At 38.1% G+C, this 24,155-nt stretch overlaps 2 protein-coding genes across 2 annotated transcripts in view; one reads left to right on the top strand and one right to left on the bottom strand.

Moving 5' to 3' along the window:
• LOC124173423 overlaps positions 1 to 24,155 on the top strand; it is a 169,845-nt gene that overhangs the window by 85,566 nt on the left and 60,124 nt on the right. Inside the window, exons 5-6 of the mRNA XM_046552926.1 lie at positions 10,232 to 10,579; positions 22,646 to 22,759. Of these exons, the coding sequence (XP_046408882.1) occupies positions 10,232 to 10,579; positions 22,646 to 22,759 (462 nt within the window). The remainder of the gene's footprint in view (positions 1 to 10,231; positions 10,580 to 22,645; positions 22,760 to 24,155) is intronic.
• On the bottom strand, positions 12,986 to 14,984 carry LOC124173679. The gene is made up of 3 exons (XM_046553084.1): positions 14,726 to 14,984; positions 14,412 to 14,634; positions 12,986 to 14,301 (listed from the first exon to the last, which is right to left on the bottom strand). Exons 1-3 carry the CDS (start codon positions 14,978 to 14,980, stop codon positions 13,175 to 13,177), a joined length of 1,605 nt encoding a protein of 534 aa, XP_046409040.1. The 5' UTR covers positions 14,981 to 14,984; the 3' UTR covers positions 12,986 to 13,174.

Below are 24,155 nucleotides of genomic sequence, written 5' to 3'. Positions count from 1 at the left end.
AGTGCTCATGTGTTCGCGGTAGAGAACTTACTATATTCATTTAAATATGTTGTCCATATTTTGCCAGTGAGTACTCTGTCAGCCTGTGTTCTAAAAGATTTTCTGAAGAAAGTCATCATTGGTCTCGAAAAAGTTGGTCTGTATGAGGTTTGTATTATAAGTGAAAACAAATCCATCAACAAGAAGGCAGTATCTCTCTTCACCAATCCACCAAGGCTGAGTATAGTTTATCCACATCCTTCTCATCATTCTTGACCATTATTCTAAAGGCTTGACTCTGTCCATATGTTTAAATGCATTCGCGACAACTGGATGAATAAGAAAAACTATTATTTTCCCAACTGAATGCATTATATGCTACATTTCTGTGTTATCAGGTAGGACATGGTATTTTTCCATTCAAAACAATTTCCCCAGGTACTTTAAAGCAGCAAATCCTAGTTCACCGTTTCTTAAAAGGCTACAATTCGCCCCATTAAGTGATTAAATTGCCATGAAATTATAGTTTGCAGATAGGTCTAATCAAAACAATCACTATATAATTTAACAGAAGCACAATCTAGTTTTATCCTAATCTTGCGCATGTGTAAGAACATAACTTTTTTATTTCATCATCGTTTAATGCAGCGATGCTGAAAAAATAGAAGCCCCGTGAAGGATGTAAATATCCTATGACTTCTATGTTATAAGTACCACTGGTGTGTAAAAAATGTTTTACTGAATATACAACTTTTAATGATATTCTCGAGGTTTCGAATACATTTGGAAGCAAGCTGTTTCTCTTCAAAGAAGATTTTTCGGCGAAGGCGTTGGTCCTGTCGAAACAATTATGTTTCCCGAGGTAGGGATTTACTGTTAACATCATTTAAATGTAATTACATATGATATTATATAAGGAAAATTGTAGCCGGAGAAATGTCTGTTCACATATTGTTTGGTTTTCTTACGCATTCCCCACCAATCGGCGCTAACAATGGCAGTCTTCGCTACTCCCTCCGTCCGCCTACGACTCGTGACGTCACGATTCAGCGCTCAGGCCTTGTCTCTCGGTGGTCGTGGTTGAACCCAAATCGCTACCGAGTATCGGCTGCCGAGCTGGCTAGTAGCATACTAAGTTAGTAGCTCTTAGTAGCTCACGTAATACAATCCATGAATACCATATCTTAGTAGGCGACTAAAAGGTCTTAGTAGCCGACTAAGTTAGTCGCCCTACTAGCGTGTTTTAGCGGAAATCTATGAATACGGCCGGATGTGATTAAAAGCACCAACGCGACGCCTTCATTTCGGTGGGTGAACGAACACAATTAGAATAAGAACCACGTGGAAATACATTGGTTTATTCTCATTTTACCCCTGGCAACTTTAGGAAAACACCATTGTGGCCTCATTCACCCCAACCAAATATATCACAGTAAACTCCGGGGTGGGCGCGACAAATAAGTTGAAGATATGGGTGATATTATTGGCGTTAGTCAATGTAACATTACTAATAGTATTTCATCATCATTTTAATACATCAATAACTACATACTACCCAAATGCAAGCCGCCTCAATAGGTGTTTGCGGGGGTGTTAGGACACCTGCCGTTTACACACAAATAGAAATGCTTTTACTAAGTTACGCATAGCATTTATTAAGGTCCTTTACTGTGCGAGTGAATAACGAATTCTCATACCTATCCGTTCGGCAAAATATCTCTCATATTTGTCGTATCGGACCTGGAAACGTAGTGAGGCTCTCCGCGTCGCTCATCAAGATATCCATTCTCCATTGCTCAAGCAATCTAAGTAAGCCTAGCGCGATGCCTCCGCTTCCCTTGTGGCTCCCAACCGAATTCGCTTGACATATGTGCAAGACTTCCTGTACGCCCGTACCAGTTTTTAGTGTGAAATAGCACCTATCTCTTACTTTTTCAGGTGAAAATGTTCTCACAATACGTTTGACCAATAGGGTGGTTTCCTATTATTTTTTTATTGCCTAAATCGAAAGATTAATTCTCCTGGAGTACGTATTTCACGCTCTTAGATTTTTATATGACGATATCTATTTTTCGCGATTAAATGAAAAGTGAAAATTTTCATGCGCGCGAAAACGCGACAAGTAAGTATGAATGCCGGGAAAAACTCCGCGTGACGTCGTTCTGCTTCCCGCTGCCGCAAGTGGGGTACCTTGGATCGAGGCTCTGAGCGCTGATACGACGCAGGATGCTAGCAGGTAGCTGAGTTCCATGCTAGCTGGTAGCGCTTGGCTAAAATAAGGATTATTAATACCTTATCAAACGAAGAAAACTTTCCGACCTTATCCAGGATTAATTAGTGATTATTAAGGCATTTTTCCCTGAGCACTGTGCCCCATGCATGCATTCGTAACCTCAGACGATGTAAAACTCCTATCCTCTCGTGTAGAAACTAGGTCCCTGTGACGTCACGTGGAGTGGCATCGCATGGGCGTCAATCTGGCCTTTTTCAAATGAGGATAAAATTGACCCTTGCCATTCGTCTAAACCGGTATTTCTAAAACCAAATAATTTGTATATTATGATAACACTAATGGTGGGTAACGAATCACAATCAATGCCTTTCGTTTTATTTGATGAAGGAAACTACCCTATTCTAACTTCTTCAGAACTCTGCATTTATTTTACCTGTCACTTTTATGCTGAGAGTACACCCCACATGCATGGAGATAGTAGGACGACCTCCGCAAGAAATGTAGCAAAATGTCGAGAATCCAGACAAGGGAGATGCCACCTATCGGCCGAATTCGGAAGGAGAGCTTCGAGGGAACCATAGGTTGCTAGGCATTTACCGCAGGTAGCCACGTTGATCAAGCATTGGTATTTTTCGGTATTTTCTGATTTCTGTACCTATTTTGTTGACATGTTGTTGAAAGATTCCTAATCTGGAACCCACGAGTTCCTTCCTTGGTTTTAGTCTCACTAATCGTAAGACGAGGAAATTAAGTTAAAAATTGAAATTTAGCTCCTGTCTTGACGATCGCTTTCAAGAATTATTACATCTGTCTTAATTTGTCGTGCAATGGTGGCAATTGAATATTTTCCGTCGAAACTAGGGAAACATAAGCAACATTTTTATAACCATGAGTGAAGCTTTCTCGCACAGGCGTTTTCCGAACGATGTAATGTTTTTCTCGGGCGCGGCTGTTGTATTCACAGAGGAAGTAGCAGTATTTCGTGAAGCCTGATCGCAGTCCCATGAGTAGAGCGACAACTTTCAGACCAGCGCAAACTTACCAATTATAATCACGATAATAAATACTTTCAAGGATTCAGCTGATATTTCTGTACGTCTCCTTCATATCAGCAGAGTATGCAGACAGGGTAGAAGGTAACCCATTCTCATTGGCCAACAGGACCACTTTTAAGCTTGTCTTTGACGAATTCATAAACAGTCTCCATTTTTATGGGTCACATGGCATCATCAGTTCTATCAACAATGCATTTAATTACAGAAAAAAACAAGCCTTCACCTTACATAAAAGTTTTCTTCAAAAATTTCAGTGTTGACCGTCTTGTCCTATAGGAAAAGATTTTTAAGCCCTTTTCTAAGTGATTGCCATTCATGTATGCGAAACTTTGTGCCATATGTTACAGTAGTTTGACCAAGTACTTGGTTTAAATTACTGTAACTAGTAGTGCAGCAAGCACTTGGAGCTTAATCCTAGCCCTGTCCGCCAACTTGGCAGCCAAAGTAAAATTTATAAGTAGTTTTAAAAATTGAAAGAAGAGGTTTATGTTGCGATGTTTAAGTCAATTCACCGCAAACATAGCAGAAGCGATGAGGATGATTTTTACACATGGTAACATAATTACACATTTAATCACAGAAATGATCACAACTCAAGCCCACATACTGACATTCACTTGGAAAAAGCCGGAGTGAAACAACTTCTACTGTAATCCTTGGGTAGGCTTTCGCGGTGTGGTGAGGATTCAGCGTGGAGGTTTTCGAGGTTACTACCGCGTAGATTCTGGAGATTGATTTGTTATCTGATTTGTCTGCAGAGATGAATCTATGCGGTAGTATCCTCGAAAACCTCCACGCTGAACTTCCAATGTTTTGCACATTTTACCTGCTTGGAAAAAAGGATCCTTGTCCAGAACACCGAAAGAGTTGACTGTGCGATCGCTAGAGATACCGAGGGAAGACGATGACAACTTCAATACACAAAATTGATTTGAGAGCCTGACGCTTTGTTTAACTCCATTATTAAGGAAAAGGAATACTTTTTAACTGCAATCAGAATATAAAATCTCAATCTTATATTTTTCGTGGAATTAGAAAGTATTACTTTTCCTTTTCAGCTGCGAAAACAAGAGAATTGCCGTCCAAGCCTGAACGGGCGAGGCGTCGCGAGGGCCAGCGTAGCAAAGTGTATCTTCCGAGCTATTGCTACAAATTTTAATCATTGTTGCTATGCTATGCAGCAAAATATTTTTTATTACTGCTGTTTCTTGTTTTTTTAATATATTTTCATCATTCGGAGGAGGAAGACGTGAAATGGGAGCTGGAAATTTTTTAAAATACGTGAAAATTTGCGAAAGAATGGCAAAATTGATCATTCTTAATGCGTCTTTACACAATGTAAATAGACTAATTCCCCTCAAATCTACCACCTTACCATAAATATTAATGTTTTAGAATTTTGCCCATCTCAAAACCTTTAGGAAAAATTTTAATGCTAAAATAATCACTCTAATTCCTCCAAATGAGTGAAAAGTGATAAATATTGGAGGTGGGGGGAGCTCCCCCGAAAATGGTGGGTGATGGGGAAAAACGGAGTCCATGTTCAGATTTATGAGGTCATTTTACAGATGAAGCAGCAGGAATGGTGTCAGGGTAGATTTTTGATTAATTTTTTGGTGTGGTTGTCATTGCGATAAATTAATATTTAGTATTTTTTATGATTTTTTGAAAGTGCCCCATGCTTTTCTTATGGCACCAACTTAAGAATATTTTGACCAACTTGCAATCATCGCACCACAAATTCCTGGAAACGCAAGATACTAGATTTTTTGCTTGATTTTATGGCTATCTTGAAATATTCATGCGTCGAAACAATTCCGAAGAATAAACGATTTCGATTTTCCATTGTAGAGGTGGTCGAATGTTCAATCACAGACTTCGGCCTTCAGACATGTGTCTTGTGAAACTTTGGAATCTCCTGGAAAAACCGTTTAGGGTGCTTCGCACACTTATGTTTCACCCTATTTTCTCCGTAACCCTCTTGGTTAATTCATAAAAATAAATTCCAAAAAATATCCTGCACGCGAAAAATCATTGTCGCCATTTTTTTGTGGAACATACAATCTTCAATATCGTAGCACCGTTTCTGCTAGATAAATGAAATTTTCAGGGTAATACTTTTACCGAGTGTGAATATAAAATTATATGACAAAGGTGTTATCCATATCTGACATTTCGATGAGGAATAAATGTGATAACGTCGATAGGGTCATTACTTTAAAAACTTTAGTCAATGAAAAATTCAATATTACATATAATATTAATTCAATATAATAAGGCATTTTTCCCTGAGCACTGTGCCCCATGCATGCATTCGTAACCTCAGACGATGTAAAACTCCTATCCTCTCGTGTAGAAACTAGGTCCCTGTGACGTCACGTGGAGTGGCATCGCATGGGCGCCAATCTGGCCTTTTTCAAATGAGGATAAAATTGACCCTTGCCATGCGTCTAAACTGGGATTTCTAAAACGAAATAATTTGTATATTATGAATATACTAATGGAGGGTAAGGAATCGCAATCAATGCATTTCGTTTTCTTTGATGAAGGAAACTACCCTATTACGATTAGCATTTATTAATTTCTTTTACGGTTCGGGGGAAAAGGGAATTCCCACATCTATCCATTTGGCTAAATATCTCTCTTAATTTTTCGTTTCTGTCGGACCTGGAAATATAGTGGAATTCTAATATCATGTTCTCCGAGTCATTCTTATGGATATTCATTCTCAATAGCTCAAGCATTCTAAGTCTAGTGCGCAGCTTCCAGTATTCTTGCGCCTGCCTCACTAATATGTTAAACATCTGAATAACGCTCTATGTGCGCTCGTAGTAGTTTTTGACGAATCGCGCAGGTGTCCTTGATATTTTATTCAATTCACGGATTCAGTCTTTCTGCACCGAATCCCATACACTCGCTGCATTTTCAAGGTTGTGGATGGACGAGTGCGAAAAAGCACCTTATTTCTACTTTCTCATTCGAAAATCCTCCCACAATAACCTTGACGAATCCTAATTTCATCAGGGCTATGCCGCAAATATGCCTTATGTGTGCTCCTCACGATATTTACGAAGGTATCGTAACTCTCAAGTTTCCTTTATGTTAATGCAATCGACAATGCAATGCAATAAACATGGCTATAGCTGGTCTAACTCCGCAGAAAATGTACCGCCGTGCATATATTCTGAGTCCCCACACTCGGCTCCAAAATTGAACGTTGTTTAAATCAGATGATAGAATTTCAAAGTCAGGGTGATCACTAATTTCGCGAAAGTTGACAAAGTAGTCACCAAATAAACGTATTTCACTGCTTATTCGGAAGCAGAGGTCATTAATGTATATAATGAAGAATAGGGGCCCGATTACACTTCCTTGCGGAACACCTGATGCCACTTTAAATACATCAGAACTAATTCCGTCAAGAACTTATTTTTGCTTACGATCACTCAGAAAGTCGCGTATCCACTTTACCACTGTTTCGTGTAATACGCATGACTGTAATTTTTATGAAAGTTTGTTGTGAGGTACCGTGTCGAAAACTTGCTTAAAATCTAGAAAAAATGCGTCAGCTTGTCTTTTCAACTTGTTTGTTCCTTAATCGGGCCAAGAAACAAATTTATTTTCTAACTTTAATCATAGATCTTAATAAAGCACAACCGTATCAAGCGATCGTTTCCATTTTCTGGGCTTAAGTATTAAATTTATTTTTGACCTATATCAAATTAAGGGTATAGTTACGTTTTAATACGAAGATTAACAACTTCACCAAAGTACCGCCTGAAATGATTTCTTGTGTTTAAACGTCCGCGTGCTCCAATTCTACAGCCATTATCGAAAAAAATTTCAAGGGTGATTATTTATTCCTATTTGAGCTCTCCGTTATACTTTCATTACCAAGTCTCTTCACATATAGTCGGAAGAACCATTTTACGGTTTAAAGTTGCATTAGAAACTAATTGAATCAAAACGCCAATCCCGCTTCTAATCGATTTCTGAAAATCTTTGCAAAACTTATAAATGTGAGCGAAAGAGCATTGGACCAGCGGCCTGTTTATCTGATCTGAAGGGTTAATATTACAAGACCCGTGCAGTATTTTCATTTAAACTGATTATAACCCGTGCAGTATTTTCGATGGATTAGCGAGCGCCTTCATCTCACGTTTCAGCACTCAGGACTCTGTGGTCGTATGAATATCAGCGTGGGGAAGCATTGCTCCTCAGCCTAAGGAGAGCTTACCTAAACGATAAACAGACGAAATGACGGATCCTACGTGGGTGCTGTTCTTCATCGGCATTTGACGGCATTTGGGATCTGAAGTGGAAATATTTAATAGCTAAATAGAATCAACAGCGATGAGAAACACTGTGCAGAGGTCCAGAATGCTAAACAGTGCACCACGATGACCTATTGAAAGCAAAGTAGATTGTTTACAGGTCTTTGAGATCCCTAATAAAGAATTTGACCACGGAACTTAGAAAATTAAAAAAAAACAGAAATAATTATTTAAAATCGTGTGTTGGCATTCTCGAAATCTTGTCTCCTGGAAAGCCTATCCAGGTTAGAAGATTCGTTCAATATACGTTTTGTTCCAGCAAATGATGCTTGATGTATATTGGGGAAAGAAGTATCCCGACAAAGTTAATGCCGCCACTATCGCTCCGCGGGTTCGTGGGTTTCCCTTGAAGTGGGTTGTTATTCTTTGATCAGTGAGGGAAATTCAATCAAGGCAAACCATTTCTTATCTTCGTCGTCCAAATACGCGACCGACTACTGAATCTCCTGCAACCCAAAACAGGACTGGCGATGAACTCCGTAGAATTGAGGCGCATTCGACGGCATCATGTACGCACATTGGGAACGCTGTCTGAATTTTCCTTCGCCTATCTCAACGAAGGAGTACATATTGAATCCTCTACTTAAAATTCTTCGTACTATTTTCTCTTCGAAGGTTTCCACCAATTTTACAATAATTGTGAAAAAATGTAGTTATACCGATGTAACACCCTTTAGAATAAGAAAATTTGGATTTTTGTAAGGTAAGAAGTAGTCGCCTACTAACTTACGTTTATTACGTCGTGTATCCCTATATGCTGCGTATGAAATTTGAAGAAAACAAAAAGTTATTTTTAGTGAAAAAATCATTTACTTACGTTAATTTTGAAGGGAGTTACAAGGTTTTGATCTTAAGAAAAAATATTGCGGCGCCGCTGAGCTTCTCGCCTAGCCTTGACAACTCCTTGCACGCGGAGGGGAACATCTCGGGTGGAAAAGGAGATTTGTGTCCATCCATACCACGAAATATGTACTCCTATGATACATATCCTGAACAGAGAATACTCATACGTTGTAACAGCAATGTTTTTATTTCAATACATTGGTACATGAAAGCAAGAAAATTTTGACGGCTTGGAGATAAGACGCAAATTTTGCCTTGGTCTTTCGGTTTATACACGGACACCAAGACAGGATATATCTCATAATCCGTGCGAAGGACAACCCCTTCTAGTGCAAGCCTTTGCCAAAGGGCGCTCCGTGTCTTTCCTCAAGTTCCGTTCATGGGGTGCACCATTTAACATGTTCACGAGAAGCGACCTGGGACGAAAGGGGGGGAGAGGGAAGAATTGGCGAAGGCTTTGTCGTTGCATTTTTTGGAGTGAACGAGTCTTTCGTGGTGTGCTATAAGTTTGAGATCTGTAAGGTAATTTTTATATTAATAATCTTAATATTTAATGGAAAATACTCCTACTACTTTAAAATCGGTCTTAAGCTCGGTAAATATGGACAGTGATCTTTCACATTTCAAAAGGACAACAATTGTCTTCTTGAGGGCATAAGCTTCGGGTAAGAACGCACAAGAAAAAGAAGCATCCTTATCGACAGCAATGATATTATTCGTTCGCGGCTAATTATTTTAGGCAGCTAAAAAATACCGTCGCGAACAGAGAATCATTGTATTCAGAGACGAAACCTGGTTTAATGCAGTAAAATCAGCGGAAAAAATAGACTTGCCGCGACAAAAAATAGAAACTCCGCGTCAGGCTTTCCTTGCTGGACTTACAATTAGTGCTGGACATTCAGTCCCCACTTCCCGAGAAGGACGATTCGCAATTGCACGGACAGAAAAAGGGCTCATAAAAGGAGCATCGTATGTGCTTACATGCAAGAAGAACTCAATGGATGGGTATGACGAAGTACATGGGCGTAGATGGGCATGGAAGTAGATGGGCAGGTACGCCGTTCCCACCGTCAACCAGTGGATCGCAATCTACTTCCACCATGCGAGACGGAAAATCTACTGCTTTCCTTCCGTTTGCGGGTGTCGCAATCAAGCGGCGATGTGAGGCATTAGGGAGATAGAATTTTGTGTGTCTATACTGTGCATGGCATGAAACATAAGCCTGCCGTACAGAATGACCTATCTAAAAGGCAGAATCACTTCCTAAGCGAACATGTAAATAGGGTAGTTTCCTTCGCATGCATGCATGAGGCACAAAGCTCGGGGAAACATGTCTTAATAATCACCTATTAAAAGTGCCTATGGTCGGAAAGTTTCCTTCGTTTGATAGGGTATTAATAATCCTTATTTAAGCCAAGCACTACCTGATAGCAGGGTACTCCACGCTACCAGCATGATCTGCAGCAATCAGCTCGCATATTAGCGGTGTTCATAGCCTCGCACCCAGGTGGCCTCACATAGCAGCAGCCAGGCGTCACACGGGCTTTTCCAAGCATTCATACTAGCCGTCGCGTTTTCGCGGGCTTGAAAATGTTCACTTTTCATTTCATCTCGTGAAAAATAGATATCGTCCTTTAAAAATATAAAAGTGTGAAATATGTACTCCAGGAGTAATAATCTTTTCTATTTAGGCAATAAAAAAATAATAGGAAACCATCCCATTGGGAGATGTTGATCCGTGGCGAGTAGGGGCTGACTGACTTTCCCATTGTTTGTTGGCTTCGCAGATGAGTCGCAGGAGGCGCTGCGGATGCACTTGCGCCACTTGCTGCAAGACGCCGAGTCGCGCGTCGAGGCGCTGGGCGGATCTCTACTCATCGACCCCTACGACGCCCACCTGCACCACGGCCACCACCACCACTCGGGCGGCGCGGCGGTAGCGCCCGCGATGGCGCACGGCCACCAGCAGAACCACCACCGCACCACCCACCACCACCACCACCACCATCAGCACCACCCGACGGCCGTGCAGTATACCAGCGAGGCAGGCATCGGCGCGGGGGACAAGCAGCTGCTGCTCTGGGAGCGCAGGGCAAAGAGCATCAAGAAGATGCTGCTGGGCTTCGACCAAGCCAGTGAGTAGCAAAACTACCCTCTCCCTCTCATACGATTTAAGCTCCCGCTCAAGGGTTTCAAGGACGATGAAAGTGACCCATCACTTTTCGAATCACACGCGTCCATTCCGCAGTCCCATGGCTTTTACCTTCGCTTTTCGCACCATTTCTAATTTCCACTGTTCGTTTCTGCACTTTCTACATCGCATAAAATCTGTTCACTCGGTTAATTTGATACCATTAGTACACGGGAGTATATTTGATGACTGGTGTGATCAATATTTACAACTCGGTAGGGGAAATTTGTGCAGGTGAGCTCAATGCTTACCACTGTTATCTAAATGCAACAGCCACAAAGTTTGGATCTTCGCCATGAGATGGAACTACCATTGGGAGAAGGTCAGCGCCGCACACTCACACATTTCCCAAAATCCGCTATCCCCCTCACGATTCCCCCCTCTCCAGACCACTCGACATGACGCAACCACCAAGGATAACACATGGCTCGCACAGGGTTCATGCTGCGTAGACCATCAACTATCATCATTGAAAGAAAGTATCAAGTTACACGTGGACAATAGAAGCGTGCCTTGCCTCTCCCCTTTCTCGCCAACTTCCTCTATTTTTCAGCTAACTTTCTTCAATACTCGTTACTGGAGGCCAAATGTTACATGTGTCACCTATCGGGCCCTCAGCTTTCGATGACTTGTATCTTACCTTTTTTATTGAAATATTAGATGGTCCGGTGAACTTCGTATCACCATTTATTTACGTATACATAAATCTTCTCGCTAAAACTCGAAAACGGCTAAACCGATTTGGCAAATTTTGGTTATGAAATATCTGTAGAAGTCCAAATATTTTATGCTCGTCCCGTCTTTCAACCACGTTTCTCTTATCATTGTGTTACAGATAATTATATCAACAAACAAGTACCCACCTACAATTTTTTTCGGTCAGTACCGTTTTTAGCCTATCACTATTAAATGTGGTTATTAAAAAAAAACTTCCTTACAATTCAAATAAATATTATATCTTCAACAACATTAAATGGTACAATACAATTACAATTGAGTTGATCAATTTAATATCTCCCGGTAAGCTATATTTTTCTTTTTTTTTTTTTATATTCAAGGAGGCCGAATCATGCAAACAACTGTCATATTTTTGTATGTTGGCCATAAAGCGTTTATAACCATTACCCACCCCAGAAACTATTTAGGATAGCGTATCTGCTGGTGGCACTAATGGTGGAAATTTTACTTTTCCACCAGCACAACAGAATCCAGTAGCTTCAACGCTGTTTTAAAACCTTACCATATTGGCAACTGATTTTAGTTTCCCCAACTGAAACTGATTTATTGGCTCAATAATCTACAACCCGATCGTACTTTAATGCTACTCGTAGATCCTCCAAGATCACAGGAGCACTGCGTCTTAATTGATTAATTTCATTGTGACGTGCTAGCTGTTGCTGTATTTGATGTTCACGAAAACAATGCATGGTGAGCCGCTTCCGCTTCATTTCCAGTCACTCTAGAATATATTTCTGCCATACCAATATGACTATTATTATTATTATCTGTGTCCAGGGTTGGGCACGAATCACCTAATATTGATTCGAGTCGCGAATCACGAATCATGGAAGAAATTAGATTCGACGCACGAATCACGATTCACGCCTGGAAATTTGATTCAAATCTCGAATCATGAATCATGTGATTTTTCCTTAAAATATGATTCGTGCGGTTCACGAATCACGAATCATATTTTAAGGAAAATCATTGTGCCATTTCAGATTTACAATAACACTAAGTAATGGTCACATTATGAACATTGGTCCCATAATTGGGAACCTATACCAATTATTTCGCCTGTTAATTAAAACTTGTGCAGATGCAGTGTGAATCAACGGGATATCATAAATTACCAGAATTTCTGTACATAAACATCCTGCAAGCCAAAATAAAGGTGTGTGGTAGGGGGTGAATTCTCACCAAACATGCACTACATATCATGCATGAAAAAGAGTTGGCAATAATGTACTAGTCTAAACCGCACTATTAAAAAAATAAATCTAGCAAAGTAAGAATGCAAAAATATGCCGTTAGTTGGGTTACCTTCACGTCCTTAAACCAACATGGAGCTACCTATGATATACATTGATTCACTCGTATTGGACATATTAACCTCTATTAATATCCCTAATTGTAAGAGGAAAAAAGGAATTTAGAATCATAGGTTGGCGATCAATTCATCTATTTTTTTATTATTAAAAAAAATTACAAACGTTGCTATCAAGGCATTCAGCATACTGCCTCGGGATATGAAATTAAAAACTTCAAATAATTTTAAAAACATGGCCCGGAAATGGTTGTTTCCATTCTCTTCATAGAAACCATTAATTTAAAAAATGATGGACAGAAGATGACAACAATGCCCCCCGGATTGAACAGCTATATAAGCGCAGAAGGGAAGGCCTGCAGTTCATTTCTGCTCAGAGGACGATGGAAGAGTGTTACATTAAGTAACGAGTACATTACGAAAAACATTAGCCACGAATTTTCTCACTCGGCTGGAAACCCAAGAAAAAGCAATATCATATAAAAAAACTTATTAGAGACAGCAATATGGTTGATTGCCTTTCAGAAATATTAACTTCTCAAACACCTTGTCGGACATTTTTGATCTTTCTGATTTCAAAATAAAGTTACCCCATGAAAATAGTCTCTCCACTGGACCAGAAGAACATATTGGGGTATTGTATTTAATAAAAAGTTTACGAATATTAGGATAGCCCTGAGTAAAACATTTGAAGGTTTTATCTGAATCAGCCATAAAAGAAGCAAACTCTAACTCACTTCGAGATGTCTTGCTTTTACTTGGTGAGGCTAAAACATAAAAATCTGAGTCCTCTTCACTATTACTGTGGATAGATGGTGTGCCATTATTCTTGACTTCTTCCAAACAATTTAGGCACAGGTTAGTAATTCGCTTACTATCAATATCACTCACATTATTTGGCAACCAAAGCATTTTGAACTGAGGGTGGAATGCTGCTGCCAGTATTGCATCATTCACTTCTGGAGATAGATTATAATATTTGCCAAAACGAGTGTTCAGAGCGGTCAACAACTCAGGAATTAAATATAAGGTATAGAGCAGTGGCTTCTCCAGCTGATCCGCAAGTTTCTTGCGTATTGAAAATAATGTGGGTAGAAGTTGTCCATAGAAACAGCTGTTCCCACTTTGAAGCACATCAATGGCTTGTGCAATTGGTCGCAAGCAAGCAATGAATTCTTCCATATAGTCAAATTCTGTATCAGAGAATAATTGCTTCATGTCCAGTTTCCGTAACACATCATTCATTTTTGGCCTCAATTTTACAATTTGAGAAACTGCATCAAACAGTGAATTCCACCGAGTAGGGCAAGGGTATACGAGACTACAATCAAGAATTTCAGTAATAATTTCTGAAGATTTAGGCTTACGTGATGCATTCCAGATATAACTACACTTTGCCATTACAGATTTGTGCAAGCGATTAACCAAAGATTGAGAGTTCTTGAGAATTTTTGTTAAATCTGTTGTTGCAATTAAGGATAATGTATGAGAAAAACACCGCAAATGTTTGGGTAAAAACCTGTCTTCTTCTAGATCTTCACATGCCATATTTATTGAGCCAAAATTCAGATCAATGCAAAGCTCTTCAATGTCGCTATCATCTTCATGCATGGGCAAATCTGCAAACAATACGAAAACTGATTCAGCAAAGACATTGAATTTTTATGCATAAATTGTACTGTAAGAAATTCGTCAATAATAGTATCATATTATTGTCTTAAGTTATTACCATCGCTGTCTATATTTATTATTTCACTGCAGCCAAACTCTTTGAATGCCTTTACGAAGTTAGACCCATTATCCGTAATCATTGTGGCAACTTTCTCATTGTTTAACCCAAAACTGATGAAAATATTGAGTAGAGTGTCTGCTATATTCTTGTAATCATGTGTACCTTTAAATCGAACACATGATAAAACAGCACTTTCACGAGTCAATGTTTCATCATTTATCTGGAAACATAAATCAGTTAGCATATTTGATCAATGAATAAATAACGCTAAGGCCACAAAAGGCTTTATATAATATTATTTTACAATTTACCCAATGAGCTGTGACACCAAGGAAGCTTCTATGTTTCGTGGACCAAATATCTGCAGTAGAAGTCATAAATTGAATTTCTGTAAATTTGCTTGCCAAATTTTGGTTTACATTTTCAAACATGAGGTTTAATTTTCGACCCATTGTTCTCCTTGACATGATCTGAACCGAAGGATCAATATCTATCAAAGGATAAAATACATCAGCACATAAAGTAAAAACAGAGTGTATTAGAAAAAAGTTGATGTAGGACGTCATTAGAAATGTGAGAAATACCATCACAGAGTTATCTATAAATTATTATCAGGTATTATCAATAAATTCCCTTAACCACTTGCTGGCCTGAGAAAACTTACGTTGAAACATTCGCATAAAATTTTCATCTTCCACAGTGCGGACAGGCTTCATGCTATGAATAATGTAGTGCATTATATCTTTGTTCAGCATTTCATTATTGATTTTCACTCTCATGCATTTGGAAGAAACAAAGTTAGTAATTTTCTTCTGCTGAATTTCACCAGTCCGTTTGGCATTCTTCTGTGATTTATATTTTTTATAACTTTGTAATGCGTTGTGAACCAACTAAAAAGCAATGATGATGCATTATTTTAATAAATTTGGAATCAATCATACTGTTGTCAATAAAAAGTTGATCATTTTTTCGTACTTTAAGATGCCGAGTAAAATTTGAAGTGCTGCCTACCACTCCTTTAACCACTTTGTTTACAGGCAAGCAAAGCTGACATTGGGCAGAAATATATTTCTCAGATTGACTTACAATTTGGAAAAATTTTCCATCAAAAATTAAATTCGATGGGGCACGGTAATTGGTACCACCTTCAGCAACGTTATCACTAAGACCATGATTTACCTCACCTGAAATGACACGAATTCTATTATAAAAATCACTTTGTTGTGTTTACGAATTTGAATTAGTGAAATGATTAATAAAAGTAGAGTAAGAATTATAGGTAAGCATAAACTGCAATAACAACTTACTGGTACTGGCCATTTCTCCAGACTGCCTTCTTGACATTTTCTTTGACTTGTGTCTTGCTATTTTCAAATTTCATTTCTATCTTGTCATCTTGTTCAAAACAATTGAAAGTCACATTTGAACGAATTTACAGTGCAAAATATATTTTTGAATTATCCGAGTGGTTGCACTTCTGACTTGTACGTATACAGCAGTGAAATTAATTCGTGATTCGTCAGTGAATCGTGAGCTGCATCACAAATATTCGACTCACGAATCACCTCAACTAGTAAAAAAAGAGTCGACTCACGGTTCACGAATCACGAAAAAAAATGATCCGAATCACGAATCACAAATCACAGTTTGTGATTCGCGAATCATGATTCGTGATTCATGAAGACGAATCATGCCCATCCCTGTCTGTGTCTCGCTAGTCATCAGTATGGTTAGCACGTGAAGTGACTCGTCGCACATTTGATTGAATTCAACAACTTAATTTTGGTCGTCATCTCCTTAGAATCGTAAATAATCAAAGAAAAGAAAGTTTTCGTGCACTTAGCGGTAAATAGTATCGCTACGTCAAACCACATAAACGATTTTCAACGTAAAAAATAAATGGTTAGTAACAATATTTGTGTAAAGAAAGTGAAGAATGTTTTCGCGCACTAAATGTATGAATAAATAATGACAAATGACCTTCTGAATGACTAAATTGAAGGTTATATTTTGTGAATAAACTTAAAGTCCAGGAAATGAAACACTTTGGTTTGCAATTTTTTCAAACTGGATGGATTTACTTGAAATTTCGGCAGTAGAGGTGGAATGGACCAAGGATCAAAATCCGACGCCGCGAATCCGTCGACGGGCGCTTTTACCCTGGGGGTGGTTTCCACCCCATCTCGGGGGGGTGGAAATTTTTTACTTAAATTTTGACCATAGGAATCGATGGGGACAGTAAATATAAGCAGAAAGTGTTCGTTGTATTTTTTGTAACATTCATATTTTTCTAGTTATTCAAGATTGAAAGTTATAGTTTTTCATTGAAAAAAATAGCGTTTTTTATTGCTTTTTCGCAAATAACTTGCAAAATATGCATTTATAAAAGAAACTATAAGTTATAAAATTGTAGCTAACGATAAATAAAATAATTTTGTTATATTTCCTTGGTAACCAGTAATAATCGAGATACGGCTTGTCTAGCTTTTGTTTGTTAAACGCCATATTTTAGATATTCAATGTCAAATAGCAGGAAAACTAAGGATTTTTCGTGAAAATTTTTAAAAATTTGTTTGAATTTATTTTACAAACTTTCTTTAGAAAAGAATTTTTAGCATGAAATTTAAGTGAGTAATGATAAAAATTAAGTGAGTCTTTACGTTTTTCTGCGCAAAATTCAGTGAAAATAGCAATCTAGTTACCATACTAACTAAAATTAATCGTATTCCTGTTGCAGTTCTCATTATTTGGATACTATCAATAAATCATAAAATTTTAATCATTTAGAATTATTAATTTTGAAAAAAATTGGATATAATAGTGAAAAACGATTTTCTGCAATTTCGTAAAAAATTTCTTTTTTATAAATAACTTCAAATACTGAGACACGAAAACTTTCTGAGTTAATTAATTTTAGCTATTATAATTTCATAAATTTTTATTTGTTTGGATTTCCTGTACAATAAATATTTTGTGAAAGATAACCGTTTAAAGTCTCCATTTACAAGCCAGCATCTACCTATATAGGCTCTTTATACTGGCCACCTCTGAAAACTAAGGTATTAAAAGGTTTTAATTTTATATAGCCTCTTAGTCCTTTAAGAAACCTACAAAATATTTTTAAATAAAATTTTTATCATAAAAAACAAAGGAGCTATGTGTAAAAAGCCAATAATTTTTTTTTAAAGCACAATTCAGAGTATCATAATCCACATTACCGGCATATATATTTTGTGTGCTTAACGTTCGGCACTGACGTAAACACTCAAATTTACACCAAAATAAACACAGACACACTTAAGTAATATGCCTATAATCACATATGCATGTGTGCGATCGCACGCGTGTTTGCATATGTGTTGCGGAAAGACTGGACGCCATGCAGTATCTGTAATGTATTCATAAATATCCATTTATTTGTTTACCATTGGACAATTGTTACTATTGGACCCCATTAAAATGAAAAAACCACCGGAACCTGAAAAAATTTTCAAAGTATTTTTTTTAATAATCACAAAAAGGGCGCGCCGTTACCTTGGTCTGAAGAATATAGTAGAAGAACGGTATAAAATTGCAATTCTGTTTCGTCTGTGTGCTCTGGTGAGGATTGTCCTGTAGTAGAAGAAGACGAGGATGACGACGGCGATGACTATATAAATGAAGATGATATTTTTTTTAATCTGTGATTGTATAAGTTTTACTTCTGTCTATAGATGTAAATATCTAGTGTATTTTTGTGTCAATTATCTTGCGTGTGTCATCATCACTGGTCAACAATCCTAGGATTGGTTTGACGCAGCTCTCCACTCAGTTCTCCTTTCAGCTAATCTTTTCACTCCTACGTATTTCTTCTCTTTCACATCTCACTTTACTTGTTCCATATATTTTGTTCGAGGTCTTCCTTTTCCATTCTTGCCTTTTCCACACCTGTCCTTCGACGATTGTCTTCATCAGGCCATCATGTCTCAAGATGTGGCCTATAAGGTTGTTCCGTCTTCTTATTAAGGTTTTCATGAGGCTTCTCTTCTCTCCTACCCTTCTTAGGACTTCCTCGTTACTAACTCGGTCGATCCATTTGATTTCTTGCGTGTGTAACTTAAGTTTTTTTTTCTATTTCTACCTATCAAAGCAGTTTTTTAGCATAGCAATGTTACATGAGGTAGTTTTTAAGGGTGGAAAAGTTGCAAAACAAAATTAGTACATACCTAAAGGAACAACATTCTTAAATTAAAACACTGTGACGTATAATAATTTTTTTCAGGGTAAATAATTTTTTTTACATTAACCCCCATAAAGGGTTGATTATTAAGGGTTGAAATATTCTGAAATTATGTTCCAAAGCATAAAATAATCATTATTCAACTAATCCAAACTAAATTTTACCCATATAAAACCTTAACATGTAGTTTTTTTAGTTTTTGGCATTTAGGTGTAGCTTCTACCCCTAAAAAGTAAAAAGCGCCCATCGGTATTATATAGATTCTGAAGTGATGGGTCTTAGGATGAGTCTTATCCCAAAATTTATGCCAATCGATTTGGTTTGAAAAAATTTCAAGGTTTTACACTTTTATGAGCTTCATTTCCTGGACTATTGGAAAGATATGTCAAACTGCACTAACAATACTGACGGTCGTCAAGGGGCAGTATGCCGAAAACGAAACAATATCAGCGTTTTCATGAATCCATTTCAAAATTCACCATAAATCACGTGAAAAAACGAAACCGATTGCAAGAATAATAATGTATATTTATTTTCCTTTCCAATAGTATATGTTTCATCTATATATAATCATTATCACTAATTAAAATATGGAAAAGAAAAATAGGTCTGCATGCATTAGTTACGAACTTTCTAAGTATTTCGTATGGAAATTGGTAAGGGCCCATTCCAGGGTCTCATGGGCCCTGCATCATAATAGTCTCACCGTTTAAACTAGGGATGGATAGATCCAGGATTTTTTGCGGATGCGGATTCGGATAGGATCCCTGATTTTCGGAGCCGGATCTTTCGGATCAGATATTTTCGGATCCAAATGCATTTTCAAATTCCTGCTATTAAACGAAGTAATTATTTAAGTTTATTCTGGGTACATAAAATCAAAGGAATGCTTTTCAGATTTTCATACACATTTTAATATTTTTATAAAATAAAAATCATTTTTATAGGCTTTCAAGTTGTTTATTAAAAAGATCATTACATGCTGAGGACCTAAATTCCCACGCTTGGGTTCGGAAATGAAAATAGGATAAATCTTTGGATAAACCACTGACCATTGGGGTAGCGAGAGGGGGAAGCCCGGGAGGTCCGGACCCCCCGAAACATTAAAAACAATTACTTTCCTTCATAAAAGGAAACAAAATATTGAAAAATCATGAATTTACAATAGATTTCTTTGAAAAATGAAGTTTTTTTTTTTTATTATGAAGGGTGTTAAAATTAATTTGAAACCCTCTAGTTTGTACCCTGTTGTTTTAAAAAATTTCTCCCCTGGTGTTGGACCCCCTAACGAAATTCCTGGCTACCCCACTGCCATCGACAGAATTCAAATTTTCCTCACGTACGTTTCCCCCAAATTTTGTCACTTTCTCATCGCATACTGACTTGTGTTACCCAAAAATGTTTCAGTAAGGTGAGGTGGATTTAGCACTTCCTCGCGATAATTTCATGCCTCAGTGCACGCAAATGGCATACATTGGTTCCCCTTATCTCAATAGAAATGTTTCTACACAATGAAAGATTTTTTTACCAGTATATCATCAAATTAAATTGCAACTGCGCAATCAGCAACACAATGAACAGTATTAAACACAGCATTAACGTCACGTGCGACGAAGTGCTCGACTGCTCAACATGAGGAAGAGGTGGACAGCAGAAGCACGTAAAGGAAAGGTGGAGGGGAAGGAGTGCGCTCCCAATGTATTTCAAGCAACGAGGCTACAAATGAGGGAGTCAAGGACGAACAAAGTCAGATCTTGCTTCAGTGACGTCGTTGCTTTCAAAGCAAAGCCGGGCGAGTTACGTGATATACATATTTGGCATTTCAAATCTGTCTCTACTTGTTTGAGGGGTTAATGCTGCGCTTGTTTCTTATAAAATTGTGCTGTTTGGACAATGTTGCATATCAGCATAGTCTAATTGTGAATAGGAAACTTAGTGGCAATCAATTACAGCTGAAAAATAAAAAGATATATCGTCAGGAATACGTCGTGAATGGTCTAATAATTTTTTTAATTCTCGAGCATGTCATCTAATTGTCGAAGCTATCAAAGACCCAGGTCCAGAAAGGCCCAGAAAGTCACTCACCTAGCATTTGTCATCTAGAAACGGAGAATTGAAGCAGGTAGGCCAACAAAGGTCAGTTGGTGGGACGAGGTAGGAATGAAACATGCTTCAATTGTTCTCATGTAATTTGATATTTTCCTTAGAAGACAATGATTTATGGTCCGTGTGATTTCAGAAACAAAAAAAAACAACAGAGGCACAGGCTGATGGACAGCCGAGGGTGGTTTTCTGAAATCTGCGACATACAGTAGACTCCCGAGTATCTGGCTGCAGTATATCCATGCATGATTTTCAATATCGCTCAATTTTTTCCGTGATCGTTATAAAAAAAATCGCACTCAAAATCATCAGAATTACGGCATTAATGCTAGGATACACCGGGGTTATTATTTCCGTTAGAATCCCCTTCATAATATGGAAGTAATCACGCACTAGCTGCATTCATGGAAGCACCGTGTTCCTGTTTTCCAAGCCTCGCAGTATGCGACCGTGATCCTTGATCGGATACACGTCACGCAGCAGTTGCAACTCGGGCGACTTGTGCAAGATGCGACTAAGTGGTGTGGTGCCTGACAGTGTAGTTTCCGACGTCAAGCAGTGGTGTTGAAGCATTCGGACAAACCTCTTTTCTGTATCTGTGATCACACAGCCACGAATGTGTGGTTTACGAAACCAGGCCTTACATGGAGCATTAATAATACGAGTACAACCATGTTATTGCCGCTTAAATGATCACGAACGGGCGAAGAAAGCTCTCAATGGTCTGGGAAGCACTCTTAAATAGCAGAATAACTGCAAATTTTTTGCAGTTATTCTGCTAATGTAACATATTGTTTGTTTTATGTAAATTATGAACATGCAAGACATTTAAGAGAAATTTAGGGTTATCCATGTTTTCAGATTACATATTTGTGCCACCTCTACCCATCATTAGCCATTAGGATAATTAGGAGTGCAGTGTAGTTACTTTTGAGGTGGTTATTACCCTACGACGCTGAGATTCCCTCGATGATTGTTCAGTTTCTTGGGAAGGGTCACACTATGTGCCAGTCGTATTTTGCCTTTTTTATTTTCCACTGCTTAAATTCTGCTACGTTACCTCTGCGAGAGCTTTCAAACAAAACGGTTGATGAGTAGGACAAGAATCGCGTGCGATGGCGCATTCGAAGGGAGAATCGGAACACTTTCCACCTTTATGGGGCGTTGCATTCACTGAAGCAATTATTTGAAATTTCGGATCCAGATCAGATGCCTTCCGCGACTATGGATCCGATATATCCGACGAAGGGCAATATCCGCGGATATTTGGATCCGAGGTATCCGATCCGATCATCCCTTGTTTAAACCTTCCCTGGACTTTCGCGAACATTTTAAAACCGAAATTAGTCAAATCAGTCCAGCAGTTCTCGATTTTTAGCGAGGCTATCGGTTTGCAATTCATTTTATTATATAGAAATGATTTGTAGTAAGCACGTATTTAAAATTAAAATGAGGCCAACCATCGTGATGTATTTCTCCCATCATGTTACACAGTATGTTGCATTGTGACATGACTTCCCGCTCCACAGTTTTTACATTTATGAGCTGCCAGCCTGCACTCTTGGGTGACAACGAATACATTTCTGCAACTAGTTTTTTTACCTCAATATTATTTCGAGATTGGTAATATGCGCCAATTATGTAAGAGAATGTGTCCAAACACGACGCATTTCTGACATTAATTAAGTTTGTTAGGCGTGGTAGCATAACTTCAATTTATCAATTTTTCCGTCCATTTGTAATATCTTTTGATATTCTATCCAAGTTTTTAATATCAAAGCATAAAAAAAGCAAAAGAATGGAGTTTTATTGATTGATATAATACATATTTAATCATAAACTATTTTACTGCCATCAACAATGAAGTTGACGAATAAATAATGCATATTGTATATTTTTTATGTTCCAGGGCCCCCAGACGCCCCTTTTCTTGTGGCCGTGGACGTCACCGGCACCAACTCTCTCGCAGTAAGGTTCCAAGAACCAGAAAATCAGGATTCTGCCATTTGCACGAAGTTTAAAGGTATGTGTATTGTATAGTAGTATGGGTCATTTGAGACTTCTTTTGCTGATTTTTCCTGGCATTTTATATTGACTGCATGGAACATTAAGCACGTCTAAGTGATGGAATAATTGGCTTTCGCTGCATCATAGGATTCCAACGTAAGAAGATTCTAATTTCCCCTGGAACTAAGTTTCAATTTTTACCCTCGAGCAAATCAATAATTGCTCTCTAGAGTTCATTTCTTTTGCAAGACCACCATTGAAAATAACTCTGGCCTTTTCGAAGATGGTTAGGACAAGTTCTCATCGTTTTAAACTTCATTGGAAGTTTTGCACAAGACTCTTGAACGTAATTACTTGGTCGTATAATTCCACTTATTCCCACTGTGCGTATCATAATGGATATTCCTCATGATTTTTGTATAATTTGCCAATGCTAGTGTCGCCGCGAGACTCGAGACGACACTACTTCCAAGAGACTCGAATACAGATATATGTCCTTAATAGGGAAGTGCACTAATTTTTTTATTGCTGAATTTGAAAGTTTAGCCTAAAAGAGAAACATTAGTACAGTCAATTTTATTTCCTGCATCTGGGGTATGCACTTTAAAACGTTTTGAAAGTCGGAAAATTTCATGTTGCGCTGAAACACAGTGCCTCCATCTTGATTGAGATGTGACGTCACAAGGCAGTAGTCACCAGTGGAGTATCGCTGTATTCTGTCGCCTCTAACGCGGCGAGAGTTTCCGGGAATCGGTGGAGTTAGCTTCCTAAAAATGTCGGCTAGTACGGAAAACATGAATTCAAAAAAGAATTATAAAGAAATAAAAAGGATTTTTTGTTCCAAATTTCATCTCGACGTCGAAACAAAAGCCTGGAGAAGATATTCATTCCCGTGCCTTAAGCACAAGCCATACGGAATAAATGGTTCAAGGCTGCTCCTGACATCGATGATATTCTGTTTTGAAGATCATTCGAAGGTATTGTAAGATCAAATTGATATTTATATTATAACTAGCTGACCCGGCGAACTTCGTACCGCCTAACAACCAATGAACTTACATGATGTCTCCATGTTCCTGGGCTTCACCGCGTGGATTTTTCTTTATGACGACAGTTTCTCCGGTATTCCAACCGGCGTCTTCAGGTCGATTTTTGTTTTGTCGATCAGGTGTTTACTTACACCATTTATAAATCAAGAGCGGCTCTATCGTTTTTAATCATGTTTAATTTATTATAATAAAATAAGGATACAAATTCAATAAAACTACGTAAATGAGTACCAAAATTGCTTGTCAGAAAGACATTTTATTTATTGAATCTACATAGGGTGGATCGGAGCACGTTTACGCGGATTTTTTTCAACAAATTTTTTTACGTTTTAGCTTAAGATATTTTGGGAATTGTGGTTTAAT

The sequence above is a fragment of the Ischnura elegans genome, chromosome 1, assembly GCF_921293095.1.
Source record: "Ischnura elegans chromosome 1, ioIscEleg1.1, whole genome shotgun sequence".
In the NCBI taxonomy this organism is placed as follows: Eukaryota; Metazoa; Arthropoda; class Insecta; order Odonata; family Coenagrionidae; genus Ischnura; species Ischnura elegans.
Note: the sequence above shows the minus strand (reverse complement) of the source record. Positions and strands in the feature narration are given on the sequence as shown.